Source organism: Penaeus monodon, chromosome 4, assembly GCF_015228065.2.
Source record: "Penaeus monodon isolate SGIC_2016 chromosome 4, NSTDA_Pmon_1, whole genome shotgun sequence".
Lineage (NCBI taxonomy): Eukaryota > Metazoa > Arthropoda > Malacostraca > Decapoda > Penaeidae > Penaeus > Penaeus monodon.
In genome coordinates this window covers 7,165,195-7,185,194 of record NC_051389.1, presented here as the reverse complement: position 1 = coordinate 7,185,194, position 20,000 = coordinate 7,165,195, and the positions used below count along the sequence as shown (strand labels likewise).

Genomic DNA, 20,000 nt, shown 5'->3' with positions numbered 1-20,000 from the left:
TGAACCATTGCTAAAAATGCTGAAAAATCTCTCCCCTCTCTCTTTTTCAGGTACAGAATGACACCCACGTGACTCCCAAGTAAAAAAAATCCCGATCGAACTATTGGCACACTTGGCACTCCTAGATATAGCAGAGGCCCTCGTTCTGGTGACACCACTGGGGCTGGATGCGGTCAGCCCCGATGCCTCTCGCCACCAGACGCTGCCGCTGGTGGATCAGGCGGGTCTCGGCTGGCTCCCAGTTGTGGCTCGGGTTCGTCCACAGGCGCTCGGCGAGGGCGGCTCCGCGCGGCCACAGCTGTAAGAGGGAGGGGGAGAGGGGAGGGGGGTTAGTTGTCTCGAGCTGTGTAAGGACTTCTTTGTTCGTAGGGTATTTTTTTTAGGATAATGCTTGTGTAATAAGTAATTCTAAGCTTATAACTTCTTACTAACTACTTAAACCGTTAATGGGGACTGCTATACCTAACCCTGTCAAGAGAGTTTTAAAATACTCATTTCCATTATCTCTTTAAGATGTTTCTTATTACGTGATATAGATAGGGACGCGCGCAGACCATCTCATCTGAAGAAAACATGACTAACCCTTGAGTCGAGCGTCATCTCGTCGACCTGTTCGCTCCACAGGGCCGCCTCCCCTCCTAGGATAAGGTCCGCCTGCGGAGACCCCGTCAGGTTGGTGGCGATGGCATGCGGGCTGTTGTCATAGACCTTCTGCCATCCCTTGTAAGGGCTGCACCAGTTGTTGCCCTCGCCGACCCAGGCGCCGAAGCCGCAGTCCAGGTACCAGTGGTCGTAGTTGGAGAAGATGACGCGGAACTTCTTCTGCAGGAGCTCGCCGATGAGCTTGTCCGTCCCGGTCGTCCAGATTTGGATGATGTAGTGGTCCTTGTCGAGGTACTGGTCGGCGCGGCCTTCCTCGGTCAAGTGGGACGTCCATAGGATGCCCGGGATCGGTTTGCCGCTGTTGGCCGTCGTCAGGAGCCCGTAGGAAGACGCCTGGAAGTCGCTCCACAGCTTGTAGTAGGCGTCGGCGTCGCGGCCTAGACCCTGCTCCTCCATGTGCTTCACGATCTCCTCCGTCGTGTTCCAGCAGTTGAGGTTCACCTGTGGAAGCAGATAAGTTTATATAAGGCGGCTTCTCTCCTGCTCCTTAGGCTATCGTTAATCACAAACAACCCGTATACGATTCAAAGTGTTTCGGCGACACCCATTCCAATACTTGCAAATAGGCCTACATTTTCTCAGCCCTCGTTTTCTTTTCCCTGGATAGCGGCTTCTAAAAGCTTCCGGCCGAACCATGCTCAGTTTTTTTTCAGGTTGGCGACACACTAAGGATATTTCCTTGACTCCTGCGACACGCCAACTCTTTATGACAGTGGTATACTTGTACGAATGCATGATACATGTGTTGGTATTGTACTCCTTTGAGATATACAAAGTATGGTAAAATAATGGATAAAAATACATCTCTTATTAATGGGAAGCTTGTACGTGACTGGACTGAGAACGTCGCCTCATTTTCTTCTTATCATTATTTTCTTTTCTTCGCCGTTATTATGAAATTATACCTTCATCTACCTAGCCACGTTTTCAACCATAAAATATATTCCCCATACTTTAAACTATAAAGAAAATAGTTAATTCAGAAACAAGAAATACATCCTCAAAAAAGAAAGAATAAAAGAAAAAGAAAAAAAGATATATATATCACGCGACACACAGCTTAAGAACCGGCGCACACGAGCCACCAGAAGCGCCTTCCTACCTCGTCTCCTCCGTAGTGGAAGAGATCGAGCGGACCGAAGAGGCGGACCATCTCCTTGTAGATTTGGCCCAAGACGACGTAGGTGTTGTCGTTGACGATGTTGAGCTGGCCACAGGGAGGCTCCACGCAGTACGATTGCCAAGGCTCCTGTGTAGGTGGAGATGGAGTGGTGTTGAATTTGTTTTTTTTTGGGTTGTTTTACGGTGTGTTTCCTTTTTGAGAATCAGTGTGGTTGGTTTGTGGAATATTCGTTGTTGTTTGTGTTGGTGTGTGTGTGTGCGTGTGTGTGTGTGTGTGCGTGTGTGTGTGTGTGTGTGTGTGTGTGTGTGTGTGTGTGTGTGTGTGTGTGTGTGTGTGTGTGTGTGTGTGTGTGTGTGTGTGTGTGTGTTCTTAGATTAGTGTGCAAATTGTTAGATGGAATGGTTGATTTTGATATATAATAGGCAGCTCGGAGCAAAAGAACAATACACAAAAAACCAGTTTATATGAATAAATACCAGCGCCTCACTCACCTGGTTCACGCAGACGGCCAGCTTCCCCAGCCCGTCGGCCTCTGCCCACTGCCACCCGTTGCCCACGTGGGCGGGGGCGTCGAACTCCGGCAGGACGCGGATGCCCCGGACCCTTCCATACTCCACCAGGTGCAGGATGTCCGTCGGGTAGTAGACCTGCCGCGAACTGTAGGCCCCGTAGAAGGCCATCTTAGGGAGGGTCTCCAGGAACATCGGGAAGGAGTGGGAGTCGGTGATGTGCCAGTGGAAGGTGTTGAGCTTGTTGGCCGCCATGGCGTCCAGCGTCCGCTCGATGCTCTTCACGCTGAAGAAGTTCCTCGAGGTGTCCAGGAGGATCCCGCGGTACTTGAAGGCTGGGGAGTCGGTCAGGGCCGCCGAGGAGACGATCTGGGGGCGAGGGAGGAGTTCGGGGCATTGGTGTGGGGCAGTTTGGGGCGATAACGCAAGAGTTCTGTTTGGTAACGTGATATCGTCCTTGTTCTGAGATAAACGGGGAAGGAGAGAGAGAGAGAGAGAGAGAGAGAGAGAGAGAGAGAGAGAGAGAGAGAGAGAGAGAGAGAGAGAGAGAGAGAGAGAGAGAGAGAGAGAGAGAGAGAGAGAGAGAGAGAGAGAGAGAGAGAGAGAGAGGAGAGAAACAGAAACAGAGACAGAGACAGAGACAGAGACAGAGAGAGAATGAAATGGACAAAAAGGTAGTGAGTTAAATAGATAGACAGGTAAATATATAAACAGGTAGATAGATAAATAGACAGAACAGGCAGGTAGATGGATAGATAAGTATACAGATAAACAGATAGACAGACAAACAGACAGAAAAGTAGACAAAAAGGGGAAAGAGAAAAATATAAAGAAAGGAACATATAAGTTTATTTAGGGTCAAGCCCATTTAATCTGCTGGTAAGATCAAAGAGCTCATTACCTGCAATAAATCTTTTTAATGTGACTGAATAACTCTTTAAGAATGATAACACAAAGAAGTAAGTAGTGATAAATATACTAAATAATACAAGGTAATGATAAACCACAATGTTTATTAAAGGAAAAACGAACACTGTTAATTTGAGTAGAAATCCCAGAGGTAAAGTCAAGTACACACTCGGTTTTCTACATTTACGAACTGTGCGTTACGTCATCGGTGACGTCACAAACACGGCAGGTAGGCAAATCAGAAGTGCGAAAGAGTGATGTAAGACCAACAGGAAAACAGGAAAAAAAGATGGCAAACAACAACAGAGGTAGATGGCATTGAAGAACGTCCTCCCTTTTTTGACAATAAAATTCCATTGTAAGTAAAACTGGTCCACCAAGGAGAAGTTGACATTACGACGGAAGTATGACTCGCAGAAAAAAAAAACTTTATATTTTGTATGCGACGGAATACAACTGTTTCATTATTACTGACTATAACTGTTTTTTGAGTATTTCGCGATTATTTAGAGTGAAATGTGATATGAGAATGGATGAATTAATTGACCAATGAAAAAAAAAAACTACAGAAAGTAAATATTGTCCTTCATAGAAAGCAAGAGACAGATAGATAGATAGATAGATAGAGAGAGAGAGACAAAAAGAGTAAGATCACGTGACAGACAATGACGTGACGATATGGTCGGAGAAAACGAACAATTGTGAACATGATTTTTATAACCACATGATTTCCAATTCTAAAATATCTTCCACTTATTACGACATACGACCTTAATTCCTACCGATTTATAACAGACCCCTAGACAGGGTTAAGAAAACACTCGAATCCCGGCATCAGATCGTTGAGGAAAAATGTTCCTTAAGACCAGATGGAACCAGAAAAAGTTGTCCCAGAATGAACAACCGACTTCACTGTAAAAGGAGGGCGGAATCCTGTTTATATACAGCAAGAGGCGTGTGTTTTCGTTCTGATGCAAAATGTTTATCTTTCAAGAGTATGTTGAACTCCGTCAACATCGATTACAAATAAGTATAATACTGATAAAAAAAAGTATGAGTATGCTGAACAGGCGAAAAACAAACAGAAAAAATAGAGAAAAGTAAAGAATAGCTCTATAATCATCAAGACGCGTTCGAGGCATCGTTTGGATGGACGATGCACTAGCCTGGAAACCTTGTATGGTAGTCATTTGCGGTAAACGACCTTTTATTTACGTTTTTTTAAAAATAAGAGTTACGGGAGAGCCCATTAATTTTCTCACTACATTGTTCTTTATGGTCTTGAGAAGTTTTAAGGTACATAGGAACCACTAATGAAGGGTAAATAATGGTGACACACGCTATCACGAACCTGAAGGGAAATGTTGTAAAAAAAATACTATAGAAAGTAAGTAAATATTCTCCTTCAAGAAAGCAAGAGATAGATAGATAGATAGATAGGTAGGTAGGTAGGTAGGTAGGTAGGAGAGAGAGAGAGAGAGAGAGAGAGAGAGAGAGAGAGAGAGAGAGAGAGAGAGAGAGAGAGAGAGAAACCTAAGAGGAGAGAGAGGAGAGAGAGAGAGAACCTAAAGGGAAATGTAATAAGTTGTCTTCAGATATATGAGTGCCTTTTTTCTCTTAGAACTCTCAAGACGCACGTAGGGAAATGGAGGATATCTATCGTCAGAACTTTAGATATAATGAATCTCTCTTTGTCATAGACCCTAAAGAAGGAGTCATTTACATACGCATTTCACACGCACATTAATTCATGTAGGAGAGAAGACTCCTCTGAGAAATGTTTATTCCGAAATGCACAACAAAAACAACGCGATCTTGGGACTCGTCTCTTGAGGTTACATTATGTTTTGTTTACTGTAGGAGGTTACCCTTGGTTCTAATAGGGGCTAGTTGCTATTAAAGACGCTCTGTGAAAGGTTGTTCTTAACTACTGCTGCGTGTGAAGAATGATGACAGTCTTTTTATGATGTTTTGCACAAGTATACGTCCGTTGAAAGAAAAAAGTGTAGACATCTTTGATAAATATGAGGAAATGGGCGCGTAGGAATCTTTCCTATGATTAAATCTAATACTTATTTCTTAATTTTCATCCTGATACTTACACTTGTGACGAAGGATAATAGTTTTCCCGCAAGCAGTAGGTTTATAGCAGACTTTTAAAGCAGAGGTTCCCAAACTTTTTACATTCGTAACCCCCTTTCTCCGCGACCCTCCCACACCAGCCTTTCCTTTCATAACTTCTCTATCTACATATTTTTAAAGCCAAGAACAAGACATATATCAATCTTTATTTACACAATTGATATATAATAATCCGTAGACCTATCGCTTCATTATATTGTAATTAGCACTGATCAACAATATTCCCCCTCAAGGCTCTCTGTTGGGAACCACAGACAACTGAAATCTCTCTTTGGGAAGATTTATATCCACTAATTGGGATAAATGGATTTTGTTATGACGATTGTAGAACTTTAATCGAAGTGAAGAAGGATGTTATCTTTTGTAATATGAGATGAAGTTATAGGAGCAACTGCATGTTATCATCATTATTAATAGGGAGGAAGTGTGTAGTGTACTCTTTAATGTTGATTTCTATTTCCAGATGTGATTATCGAATAGAAAGTGAAAGGCATAAAGGCAGACAGGGAGACAGGCAGATGGACATAAGGAAGCCACAGACAGATGGACAGACACACTGACAGAAAGACACAGATATCACTGCTAATCACGCATACACATATACAAATATATTTTCAGAAACATGGATAGACAGACGTAAATATACGATAGATAAAGTGCACTTAGACAGAGCGAAAAAACAGAGGAATAAACAAGAACAGAGAGAGAGAGAAAAAAAAAACAGAAAAAGACGAGAGAGAAAAACAGAAATAGACAAGAGAGAGAAACAGAAACAAACATAAAACAAAGAACAAACACAGATAAGAAAACAACAACAAAAAACACAGAAATAGACAAGAGAGAAAAATAGAAATAAACACAGAACGAGAGAGAGGCTAAGCATGACGAGACGGTGTGACCAAAACAACAGCGCGTCTTTCGTTAAGCCTAATCGAGAGGAAAAAGTTAATCACCCTTTCTCTCTCTCTCTCACTTTCATTTTCATTTGACTGTTTTCAGTACGGAGTGAGGCGATGGGAAGGAAAATGTTGCATGAAATATTGAAGAGGCACAAAATATGTCACCGTCTCTGGTCATCTGCTGATATATCTATCTATCTATCTATCTATCTATCTATCTATCTGTCTATCTATCTACCAATCTATCTACTTATCATCTATTTATCTATCTGCCTGTCTATGTTTCTATTTGTCTTTATTACTATGTATGTGTGAGTGGGTATTTGTATGTTGTAAGTATATATGCGTGGAGGAGAGGTGCATGTGTGTGTATATATGTAGGGGAGGAGATATATGTATGTCTGCACGTATATAGGAAAGGGTGTGTGTGTGTATAAGTGCAATTACGCATGTACGTATGTATGGATCTATGGTATTCCGTCCATCCATCCATATATATCCGTCAGTTTGTCTTTGTCTATCTCCCTGTCTATCTGTCTGTCTATCTGCATCATTTGGCTATTTTTTTTTTAATCTGTCTATTTACCTATCCCTCTATTAATTTATTCATATATCAGTTATCGATCTAGTCATCTATATATCTGCATATACATAATATATATATATATATATATATATATATATATATATATATATATATATATATATATACATATCCATCTCTTTATCTGTTTGTTTATCTGTCTATCTCATTATCTATCTATCTATCTACCTGCCTTCCTGCCTGCCTGCCTTCTCCCTGCCTGCCTGTCAGCCTATCCCTGTACCAATCACCCTATCTATTCGTCAATCACTCCCTCTCTCTCCTCCTATCAACCTGCCCGTCTATCTCTCTGCCTCCCTATCAACCACAGAGCCCGAGGACCTACCTGCAGAAGTCCCTCTTGGTCGTCGAAGGCAATGAGCTGCGAGAGCGTCTCAAGGGCGTGTCTCGCACCGAAGTAGTTGGAGGCGAGGATCGTGACGGAGATGACTGTTCCTCGGGGCGTGATGTCGAGGGTGTAGGCCTCAGGGGTCTCGAGGGAGAGCCTGGTGGCGGCGCCGCTCACCGTGATGTCAAGGCGGACCTCGGTATCGAGTACCTGCGTAAAGGTAATGTTACGTACATGAACATTATGATCATCGTTATTATCATCATTATTTTTACCATTTTTTTTAAAACTACCATCGTTACTCCTATAATCATTATTAATAATATCATTATTGTTCTTATTATCATTGTTATTATCATCAGCGTCATCAATACTCTCATCATCATGGCCATCATCATTATTTGAGACAACAATCATCAAGTCCTACTTGATTATCTCTCCCTTCATCTATTGCATGTTATCTGTTGCTCTATTTGTATAAAAGGCCCATTATTAACAAGATACAAAGATGCATAATTCATGAATAAAGGACAGTAACCTCTATAAAAATGATAACACACAATGCCATTGCAAAGACAATGCATACTCAATTCCGCAAAATGAATATACACTGACGAATATGAGAGATTTAAGATAATGATGATGAGCTAAAGAATAATAATGATAATAAGATGGAAAGATAACGACAATAAGCTAAAAGATAATGGCAATAAGCTAAAAGATAATGGCAATAATAGAAAGATAATGACAATAAGCTAAAAGATAATAATAACATAAGAGATAACGATGGCAAGGCAAAAGATAAAGATAATAGGATGAAAAGATAACGCCAATAAGCTAAAAGATAATGAAAATAATCTCCGCAGCCCCCACCGACCTCCTGGTGGTGCGGCCCCATCTCCTCCGGCCGACTCCCTCCTTCAGGCAGCTCCTTGGCGAGGTTGCCCTTGAAGAGGTCGAAGGCTTGCGTCACGAGGCCCCTCACTTCCTCGGTGGGAGATCTTATGCCCTCGAGGATAAGCTTCTCCAGAAGGAAGTTCACAGTCTGGGAAGTAAAGGGGGAAAAAGAAGGTGGTTTTTTTTCATTTTGTGATTTATTTTTATTTTTTTTTATTATTTTTGTTTTTTTTTGTTTTGTTTCTTGTTTTTTTTTCTTTTCTTTTTTGAGGGATATGTTCGAGGGGGGGGAGGAAATTTGATGAAAATTCATAGTCTGGGAAGAGAGGATTTTTTTTTTTTTTTTTTCGTGAGGTTTTCGACATTGTGAGAAATTCCGTAGAAATTCCGTGTTTTCTCTATATTATGTTATATATATATATATATATATATATATATATATATATATATATATATATATATATATATATATATATATATATTGATAGGCTTCTTTTCATGGAGAAAATCTGAAGAAATTTCACAGTCTGGGAAAGAAAATGATGAAGAAAGTCAGTTTATTCTACCGTTTTATCGTCACGTTTTCGACATTCTGGGAAATTCAGTAGAAATTGGGAGTTTCTATTGTTTTATTTTACATATCTATTTTTCTACATGTCATGCATTTTTAAATAGATTTGTTTCTTTTCTTAAGGAATATACTTGGAGAAAATTTGACTCAGAAGTGTATGTGTGTGTATATTTATGTGTATTATCGTATGCCCATAAATTCGCTTACCGTTTTCTATTTCTTGATTCCATTTTATTTTATCTATATATTTACGTTTTTGGTTGATGGACCTGATACGGCCTGTTTTTTTTTTAATCAAATTTTATTGCTATTATTATTTATCGCAAATTCCTCCTCCGATTATTCACTTATTTTTTTTTCTTTTTCATATTTCAATACTTTTAACTCGGATTTCCCCTCATATGTATACTTTACCTCATTCATTTCTCATTCTGACTCACCTCTACCTCTCCTCTTCTCATGAACTCACCTTCTCTCCTGTTCTTCATGACTCATACTCATCTCTCATCCTATCCTCATGACTCACCTTCTCTCATATCCTCATGACTCACCTTCTCTCCTATCCTCATGACTCAGCTCTATCTCTCCTATCCTCATGACTCACCTTCTCTCATATCTTCCTCTGTCTCATTAAGTATTCGTCTCATATCTCTGACTCATCTCATCTCTCATTCTTCATAACCCACCTCGTTTCCTGTCCTCATCTGTCACGTTAATGACTCACTGCAACTGCTGAATCAACATGACAAATGCAGAAATTTTGGTTTAAACGTGACTGGATAACTGTGATCTAAATGAATATTTAAATGAAGTAATTCAATCTCGTTTCTCCCTTTCTCACCTCATTTTATTATTCATAACTCACTTCATCTTCTTTTCTGTGGGTTTGTGAACTTACTTCCTCTTATATCCCACGACTCATGTCAATCCCTATTCGTGATTCATTTCCTCTCATATTTCCATGACTCATGATTTGCCTCCTACTCTTATTCATGACTCATCTACTCTACTATCCTAATGACTCATCTCCTAGCTTCGATTCGCGATTCACCTCGGCTCTCCTCTCTACATGACTCACCTCATAGCTACGACTCATGACTCATCTCACCTCTCTTCTCGTCTCCTCTCCTTCTCTCCTCACCCCCTCCCATCCTCCTCTCCTCCTCTCCTCACTCCCCACCCATCCTCCTCTCCTCACTCACCTCATTTCCTCTCCTCACTCACCTCATTTCCTCTCCTCACTCACCTCATTTCCTCTCCTCACTCACCTCATTTCTATCCTCGTGACACCTGTCGGGCGAGGCCACAGAGAGCCAAAGGGACCACAGGTGAGTTTGCAGGTGTTGAGGCCAGGTAAGATGCGCACTCCGGTGTTCTCTTGTTTAACGCATGTCTCGTTCACGCACGCCCACCCCCACGGGCTTGGTAATCTGTGGGCGTTTTGGGTAAAGGGGGGGGGGTTGAAATGATTGTTTGTTGTTGTTTGTTGTTGTTGTTGTTGTTGTTATTTTCATTATTATTGTGATTATTAATGATATTATTGTTGTTGTTGTTGTTATAGTTATTACCATTATCATCATTATTATTATTATTATTTTAATATTGCTATTATTATTATTATTATTATTACTATTATTATTATCGTTATTATTATTATTTTTATCTGTCTGTCCGTTTCTCTCTCCCTCCCTCCCTCCGTTTCTCTCTCCTTTTCTCTCTCTTCGTCTCTCTCCTTCCCTCCCTCACTCTCTCTTTCTCTCTCCTCTTCCTCTCTCTCTCTCTCTCTTCTCTCTCTCCTCCTCCTCTCCCTCCTTCTTTCTCTTCTCTCTCTCTCCTTTTATCTCTCTTCTCTTTCTTCTCTATCTCTCTCTCTCTTCTTTTCTCCTTCTCTCTCTCCCCTCTCTCTCTCTCTTCTCTTTTCTCTCTCTCTCTCTCTCTCTCTCCTCTCTCTCTCCTTCTCTCTCTCTCTTTCTCTCTTTCTCTCTCTCTCTCTCCCTTTCTCTCTTCTCTTCTCTTCTCTCCCTTTCTCTCTCTCTCTTCTTTCTCCGTTCTGTTTGCTTTGTTTTCTACTTCCTCTTCTTCTTCTGTCTCCCTTCACTCTGTTCCTTTTCCTCTCTCTCTTATCTCCTTTCTATATTTTCCGTTTTTTTAATTAATTAATTATTATTATTTTTTTACTTTTCTCTTCTTTTCTCTTCTCTTTCTTTTCTGGTTTATTCGTCTTGTTTTATTTTGCATTCTCCTTCTTCTATTTCTTCTTTTTTTTTCTTTTCTCTTCTCTCATCTCCTTTCTTTCTTCGCTTCTCTTCGCTTCTCTTCTTTTCTCCCCTTTTCTTCTCTTCCATTCTTTACTCTTCCATTTTCTTCTCTCATCTTTCTTCTCTTATCTTCTCCTCCTATTCTCCTATCTTCTTCTCTGCCGCGTTATTTTCTTTTCTCTCTTCCCTCAATTTATTATAATTTTTTCGTTCTCTTTTTATGCATTTTTATCATACGCTTTGCTTGTGTCTTTTTATCCAAACAACAACAACAACAACGAAAACAATTTAAAAAAAGTCAAAATACAAAGAAAAGAAAGTGAAAAATAAGAAAAAAATGCAAAAGAAAGAAAGAAAGAAGGAAAAAGAAAAAAATACAAAAGAAAAAAAAAGGAAAAAAATACAAAAGAAAGAAAAAAAGAAAGAAAGAAAAAAAAGAAAAAAATAAAAAGAATACAAAAAGAAAGAAAGAAAAACAAGAAAAAAACACAAAAGAAAGAAAGAAAAAAGAAAAGATAAAAATACAAGAAAAAAAAAAGAAATTGCGTAGCTTTTAAAGAGCAGAGTGGGGGGGGGGTGACGGGGTAGGGGTAGAGAGGGGTAGGGGGGGGAGTGTTGGAGTTGGAGGGAGATGGAGACAGAATGGGGAATGGTGGGGGAGAGGGGGGGGGAGGGACAGAGAGAGGGGAAGGAGAAAGAAAGAAGAGAGAAAGGGAGAGAGAAATAAGAAATATTGATAAAAAAGGGGGAGAAAGGAAATAATAATAAAAAAAAAATATATATATATAGAAAGAGGGAAGGAGGGACATAACCGAAGAAAAGACAAGAAAAATAAAAACCGGAGGAACGTAAGGAAAAGAAGAGAAATGAAAGACGAATGAGAGAGAGAGAGAGAGAGAGAGAGAGAGAGAGAGAGAGAGAGAGAGAGAGAGAGAGAGAGAGAGAGAGAGAGAGAGAGAGAGAAAGAGAAGGAGTAAGAGAAAGAGAGAAAGAGAAAGAGAAAAAGAGAAAGAGAAAGAGAAAGAAAAAGAGAAAGAGAAAGAGAAAGAGAGAAAGAGAAAGAGAGAAAGAGAAAGAGAAAAAGAGAAAGAGAAAGCGAAAGAGACAGAGAGAAAGCTAGAAAGAGAAAGAGAGAGAGACAGAGAGTGAGGGGTGACTTACCTAAAAGTAGCAGAGACTCCAGAAGGGAGAAGGAGGGGACCAAAAACCCCCACCAGGAGGATGAGGGTAGATCCTGTCCTCCAGCGCACGCCCTCCATCCTCGCGACCTGCGGGTGGTGAGGAAAAAAGGTGATGATGATGATAGTGATGACGTAATGGCAATGCCCAAAATGATGATATGAGATGAATGACAATGATAATGAAAAATTTAGATGTGATAAAAATGTAGATAGGATGAAAATTTAGATAAGGTGATAAGGAAAAAGGTGATAGAGATAATAGTGATGACGTAATGATAATACCCACCTGGAAATGAATAGGTTGATATGGAACATATGAATGATATTCTCTCTATGATGATGTAATTTTACACATGATGATGAAAATGTAGATACGATGGTGAAAAAAATTATCTATGATGATAAAAATTTAGATCATCACAAGCCGATGGTGATGACTAATAATGATGACTTAGTAACAATAGCGATCATTTGTAGATGACGATGTTGAAAAGAAAATGTACGAATGGCAGTAACATTAATGATAATGATGATGATAACGCAGTGATAATTGCCAATTGGAAATATAATAAGAGTCGATAATATATGCATAAATGGCATGCTGGTAATGACAGGGACTGAAGTGAAATGATGTTAATGAGTGATGACGTAATGACTTTATGCAAAGGAGTCAAACGTTGAAATGGAGACGGCATTGATAATGAACATATTCATGATATTAAAATGAATAATGACGATGTTGACGATGAAGGTTCCTTTTGATTTAGAAAAAAAATGCACAACAGAGGTCGCACTTCCCAGCCAACAATGAATATGGTTGTATAAAGAAGTGAATGGAAATTGGCAGAGCTGAATGGACTTTTGACGAGAACAATAGTCATATAATCATGAAGCTCGTAGAAGCAATTTATCAATATGCAAATCATTAGCGTACGACTTCTCCTTTCCTGTATTTTTTTTAAACTTTTCATATCTCTCGTTCTCTCTTCTTGTATTCTTTTTTTTATCTTTGTTCATTTTCTGTAACTGTTCATTTCTCTGTCTATCTGTCTGTGTGTCTGTTCGTCTGTCTTTCTGTGCGTCCGTTCGACCGTCTCTCTGTCTGTTTGTTTGTCTGTCCGTCCGTCCGTCCGTCCGTCCGTCTGTTTACCCATCCTTCCGTTCGTCTATCTGTCTGTCTGTCCGATCGTCCGTCTGTCTGTCTGTCACTCTGTCTGTCCGTCCGTCCGTCCGTTTATCCGTCCCTCCGTCCGTCTGTCTGTCTGTCTGTCTGTCTGTCTCTCTCTCTCTCTCTCTCTCTCTCTCTCTCTCTCTCTCTCTCTCTCTCTCTTTCACCTTTTTATCATCCCTAAAGCTCAAAGGTATACACGGGCAATGCACCTGATTCAGGAACTGCATGACGTCACCGCTATGACGTCACTGGTATGACGTCACCGCTAAGACTTCACTGCTATGACTTCACTGCTATGACGTCAATCTTTACGAACGCGATGGAGGTAGAGTAGAATAGAAAAATAATAGAGGTAAAAGGAGAAGGGAGAAGGGAGGGAGAGAAGAGGAGGAGGATTAGGGAAAAGGAAGGACTGTGAGAGAGGTAAACACGGGGGGGGGGGGGGAGGTGAAGAAGAGAGCAAAGGCGAGGATGTTGAGATGCAGGTGAAGATGAAGGTGAAGGTGAAGATGAAGATAAAATGGAGGTAAAGGTTAAGATGATGATGATGAAGATGAGAAACTAAACTGGAGAGGGAAAAAAAAGAAAAGAAAAGAAGATAAAAATGAAAAGAGAGAGAGAGAGAGAGAGAGAGAGAGAGAGAGAGAGAGAGAGAGAGAGAGAGAGAGAGAGAGAGAGAGAGAGAGAGAGAGAGAGAGAGAGAGATAGAGAGAGGGAGAGAGCGGAGGGACATGACAGATAAAACTTTCATTCTTCCCCCAAGGCACCGCAAACACTTAGGTTTCTCCCTGTGTTGACACCTTGGAGATGCTGAGGATCAGGTGTGTGTAGGAGGGGGAGGGGAAAGGGAGGAGGAGGAGGAGGGGGAGAAGAAGAGGAGGAGGAGGAGGAGGAGGAGGAGGAGGAGGGGGAGAAGGAAGAGGAGGAGGAGGAGGAGGAGGAGGAGGAGGAGGAAGGGGAGAAGGAGGAGGGCATGGAGGCGAAGAGGAGGAAGAAAAAAACGAAGAAGAGAAGAAAAAGGAAGAAGAAGAAGAAGAGGAGGAGGAGGAGGAGGGAAGGGAAGGGAGGTCCATAAGAGCTTCAAGGTGAGAGAAGAGAGGGGGAGGGGGAGGGGGTGACTAGGGGAGGGTAGGCAGTGGGGAACCAAGTGGGATGGGAACCAAGGAGGGGGAGGGGGAGTGGGAAGGGAACTAGGAGAGTGGGGAACAGGGGAGGGGGGGTTGGGGAGGGGAAGGTGTGTAGACAACCATAAAAAGAGAAAAGATTGATATTGACGGCTATACGATGTTTTAATGGACGAAATGATTGACGTAAACAAAACGATTCGTGACGAATATACCCATCCATACGTTTTTAATGGACACGAACCCATTATAATAAACACAGAGAATATAAGATAATAAAAAAATAATAAAAAAACTAAAGAAAATATGTTATGACAATTAAATGAACAAATAGACATGATATTCCCACAGAAGAATATCTTTTAATAGCATTCCTAGGGCACGAACATTGTGAAAGGATATACAAAGAGCTTGACTTATAAAGATGTAGGAGGACGGAGGGAAAGAGAGAGAGAAGAGAGAGAGAAGGAGAGATAGAGATAGAGATAGAGAGAGAGAGAGAAGAGAGAGAGAGAGAGAGAGAGAGAGAGAGAGAGAGAGAGAGAGAGAGAGAGAGAGAGAGAGAGAGAGAGAGAGAGAGAGAGAGAGAGAAAGGAATCCATCACACAACTTTCACTCGGGAGCGACACAAACGTCACGAAATTAATACAGTGTTGACTTACACAATTTAAAAAGGAATCTATCGGCGGCGGTACTTAATCGTACTTAACGATGGTACATAATTGTAGCCTTAAGGACGGTACTTGTACTTGATCAGGTGCTCTTTTCTGGTGACTTTGGTAATATTTATACTATAAAAAGTGATTATTTTGATATAGTACATATGGCGGTAACGATATTCACTCTAAGAGTACTTAAATACGGCTAGCATTTTTGAATGTATGCTTACCACTGGTCAAAATCCACATATTCAAGCATATAAGTACACGCACACGCTCTCTCTCCCACACAAACACGCACAGACATTCACTCTCACTCAGTCAGTCACACACACACACACACACACACACACACACGGGCGCGCATTCACTCACACACTCACTCAAATTACCCATAAATCCTCACACACACTCACTCAAATTACCCATAAATCCTCACACGCACAAACTTCGCTCAAAATCCACGCACACACACACACACACACACACGCACCAGCATACATACAAAATGACGCTAATGGTGACCTTGAAGATTCTCACAGTACCCTGCAAAGAATGACAAATGTTGCAATGAAGAAAACAGGAAGAGAGAGAGGGAAAGAGAAAATAACAAAATTGATCAAATATAATAATAGGATGATGTGATGATAATGAGTATAGTGTATATTGTTATGATGCGATCAGTAATAACAACAATAGTAATGATAAAGATGATGGTGATAATAACAGTGATTATAACAATACCTGCAACAACAACAATGATAATACTACTACTATTACTATGGATAATAACAATAATAATGATAACAATGATACTACTACTACTACTACTACTAGTAATAATAATATGGAAAATATTGATGATAATACTAATAATATGGAAAATAATGATAATAATAATCATCATCAAAATAATAATAATAATAATGATAACAATAGTACTATTAATATCAATTAAAATGATAACAATGGCAATGATAATAACAAGAAGAATAAGGAATAATAATAATAATAATAATAATAATAATAATAATAATAATAAATAAATAATTATTATCAATACTGTTTTTGTTGTGATAATAACAAAAATCATGACGACAATAATATTATTACTAATAGTAACAATAATAATAGCTTATAACAACAACATCTACTACTAATGCTATTATTAATCATAACAATAATAACAATAATGACAATAAAAATAATGATAATAGCAATAGTTACAGTAATTATTTTAAGGATTTGATAATAAATATAGTATCAAATAGAAAAAAAGTTGCACTAATGATAAAATCATCATATTGATAATGAAAATGATAATATTAATAATGATAATAATCGTAATATTACTAATTAGCCATAATAATAATGATAATGATAATGATAATGATAGTAATAATAATATCAATAACATTATCAATAATAACAATGATAATAACAATGATAATGCAATAACGGTAGTAATAATAATTGTAATAATCATAATAATAATAATAGTAATGATAATAATAATAATAATAATAGTAATGATAATAATAATAATAATAATAATAATAATAATAATAAATATAATAATAATGATAATAATAATAATTATAATAATAATAATAATAATAATAATAATAATAATAAAATAAAAATAACAACAATAGTAATAATAATAATAACAATAAAAACTACAACAAAAATAATATTGATAATAATATAAATGATAATAACAATAACGATAAAAATGAAATAATAATGATAATAGTAATAACAAGATTAATAAAAAGAAACAATAATAACGACAGAAATGACACTGATAATGTGCTTATAATGATAAAAATAAGAAAGATAAAAATAATGAACGTGAAAATATAATAGGAGAGAGAGAGGAGAGAAGGAGAGAGAGAGAGAGAGAGAGAGAGAGAGAGAGAGAGAGAGAGAGAGAGAGAGAGAGAGAGAGAGAGAGAGTTTTTATTTTTCTGTTTCTGTGTATGTTCCTCTCTGTTTCTCTGTCTGTCTGTCTGTCTGTCTCTCCCTCCCTCCCTCTTTGTCCCCTATCTCTCTCTCTCTCTCTCTTTCTCTCCCTTCCTCCATCCTCCACTCTTCTTATCCTCCCCTCACCCCCCTCTCTCTCTTCCTTCTCTCATTCTTCAGTCTTTCTCATCATGATTCTCTCTCTCTCTCTCTCTCTTCCTTCTTTCATTCTTCCCTCTTTTTCAACATCTCCCTCTCTGTCTCTCTCTCTTCCTGTTCTTCAAACTAGATCGAAGAACATATTGGGCGGTGACTCAGTGAACAAGATCCTGGTGGGGGGGTGAAGGGGGGGGTAAGGACAGACTTGAATAATCCTGCACAAGAACTGGACTTTTGTTCACTCACAAATATATATTTTTTCCTTGTTCTTGTTCTTCTTCTTCACTTATCTTTTCTTTTCTTTTGATTCGTTTTATTGACCTTTTTCTTGTTCTTTGTTTTTTTGTTTTTTTTTTAAATTCCCATAACGAATTTCTTTTTTTTTTGTATTTCTTTGTGAGTCACGTTTTGTCTTAAATACCGTCCTCTCCCCCTTCCCCCCCTGAATCCGGCCTTGCCCTCTGCCTAACCTATTTCCCTTCACGTCTCTTTTTTTCCTTCTCTCTCTTCATTTATTCATTTTTCTCATCCACTTTCTCTTCGTGCACTCACTATCCCGTCGTTTCGCTGTACTGGAGTAGGGTCTGGTTTTATCATTGTTATTTTTTCTCAATCTCTCCTTCTTAACGGTAAATAAGATATCACTCATGAGATCTCACTTCTTGCAAGTCATATATCTGATGTTCGCTATTCCGCGACGATTTTAGTTATTCGTTTATATATATTATAATTTATTCGAGTATTTGTTTATATTATCCTCTCTACGTCGCGGCAGGAGTTGAGATAAGTACGTTTGCTTTATCTCTCACAGGTCAGGGTTTTCGAATTTGCATATTCCTTGACCTTTTTTGGAAAGGGCTGGTCATGCATCGTTAGAAAAAAAAATGGTCGTTCTGGCTATCTCTTTTTTTTCTGCTGATATTTTGACGACCGTTAAGTTTCGCGCGGCGGCCACTGAAATGACAAGTATATATTTTTCAAAAGTTCAAAATCGCTCTTTCGTTAAACTTATAATGCATGACCTTTTCTTTTCTCTCTCTTTTCTGTCTCTTTCTCTTTCTCGCCACTCCTCTCTCACCTTAGTTTCACCTCAGCTTCGCCTCCCCGCTGCAGGAAATCGCCCTTCCAACAGCAGCTTTCACCGAGTTCACACACACACTGAATAATAATAATAATATTATTAATAAAACGAGAGAAAAACGAGAAAGGGAAAATCCCCCCCCCTCCCCCCTTTAAAGACACCAGGTAGACAGACACACGCAGGAGCACTCCACGCACGCGCTGACACTCGGCGTGGACCAACCGGGTAGATACGTCGCTGTTTCCCGTACGTGTCCGTGGCTGTGGTCTTCCCCCGCGGGTTCGAGCTGTTGTGAGCGTCGCCAGGTCTTGCCACGGACTGGTTGGTCACCGCCAGCCTCACGTGTACACTCACTCACACACACACGCACACACACATACTAACGTACTCGGGCGCGCGCGCGTTTGCCTGACTGCCTGGCACTTTCGTATACAGGCGTATGTGTGCATATACATGCGTCTACTTGCATGCATATATTCGTAAATATAGATTCATGTCTGACACCGCCGTACACAGATACACACACGCGCACGCACGCACACACACACACACACACACACACCCAACACAAAACACACACACACACACACACCACACCACACACCACACCCACACACACACACACACACACACCATCTACCTACCTGACACCATCGCATACATACGTACACAGAAACACACTGACCCACGCGCATACGCACACACCTGTGTTACTTTCTCTCGCCCGTTTTTTGAAGCTTTGTCAGCAGGTCTACTGATCGAAGTAACTGATTATGGGGAAGGTAGAGAAAGACAGATAAACAGATGGATGGGTCGTTAGAGAAAATGGAGGTACAAATATATATATATATATATATATATATATATATATATATATTATATATATATATATATAATACTTATATATATATATATATATATATATATATATATATATATATATATATATATATATATATATATATATATATATATATATATATAAAAAATTATAAGATTGACTGCTGATAGAGACACAGAAAAAGAAGTTACACGGAGACACAATATAAAGGGATAAATATATAATGGTATAGACGAATATGTATAAATAGATGGATAGAAATAGACAATTAGATATACATAGAGAGAAAAAAAAAACATATAAATAAATACTTCGTTGTTTAAATAGACAGAGAAGGGTTAATCAAGGAAAGAATTTAGGTTAACAAGTAAATTGAATGATGTATAAATGGATTTCATCTAGAGTATGCAACATTATGCATCGTGAATTAATGCACAGACATGCAGAGAAAGAGAGAGTGGGTAGAGATGTTAGACTCACGAGGAAATGGAATAATGGTTATATCTATATGCATTTTTTTTCTTGTTGTTGTATAGATTATGCAGTTTCTATGTACTGGACATTAAGAGGAGTGTGCAAGTTGCAAAGACAGCGGAGGAAATCGTCAGAAGTTTTCGAGTGAAAAGGATTTAGGTCGAGTTATCTTCCCCCAACCTTGACCCCCGCCCCCCCCCCACCACGCCCACCCCCTCCCTGTCCCCCGTCAACACAGTAACTTCCTCTCTCTGTCTCGTATATTTTCAGTGCGTGCATACATGTGAACGCAAATATGTATATGTATTTAGATACATCTATATACACCCTTGCATTTAAAACACGTTCCTGTATACCGAAAGACTAACAGTGATTTGTGATTTTTTGTTCAGTCTATGAGTGCGAAGAAACACGTGTCTGTATTTATGTTCACAAACACACA

General features: G+C 39.3%; 1 protein-coding gene across 3 annotated transcripts in view; it reads right to left on the bottom strand.

Annotated features, from left to right (window-relative positions):
- Positions 1 to 18,616, bottom strand: part of LOC119569580 (chitooligosaccharidolytic beta-N-acetylglucosaminidase-like) — an 18,925-nt gene extending 309 nt beyond the window's left edge. Inside the window, exons 1-9 of one of the 3 annotated variants that reach the window (XM_037917671.1) lie at positions 18,466 to 18,616; positions 12,065 to 12,171; positions 9,914 to 10,075; positions 8,055 to 8,222; positions 7,175 to 7,387; positions 2,278 to 2,664; positions 1,766 to 1,912; positions 583 to 1,104; positions 1 to 298 (exon numbers count right to left, since the gene is read on the bottom strand). The exon at positions 1 to 298 is cut by the window's left edge and continues 309 nt beyond it. In XM_037917671.1, coding sequence (XP_037773599.1) covers positions 122 to 298; positions 583 to 1,104; positions 1,766 to 1,912; positions 2,278 to 2,664; positions 7,175 to 7,387; positions 8,055 to 8,075 — 1,467 coding nt within the window. In that variant the 5' untranslated portion in view covers positions 8,076 to 8,222; positions 9,914 to 10,075; positions 12,065 to 12,171; positions 18,466 to 18,616 and the 3' untranslated portion in view covers positions 1 to 121. Of the gene's footprint in view, positions 299 to 582; positions 1,105 to 1,765; positions 1,913 to 2,277; positions 2,665 to 7,174; positions 7,388 to 8,054; positions 8,223 to 9,913; positions 10,076 to 12,064; positions 12,172 to 18,440 lie in introns of all 3 variants that reach the window. The other 2 variants (XM_037917676.1, XM_037917678.1) reach the window with 2 other exon arrangements.
- Between the last annotated feature and the right edge of the window lie 1,384 nt (positions 18,617 to 20,000).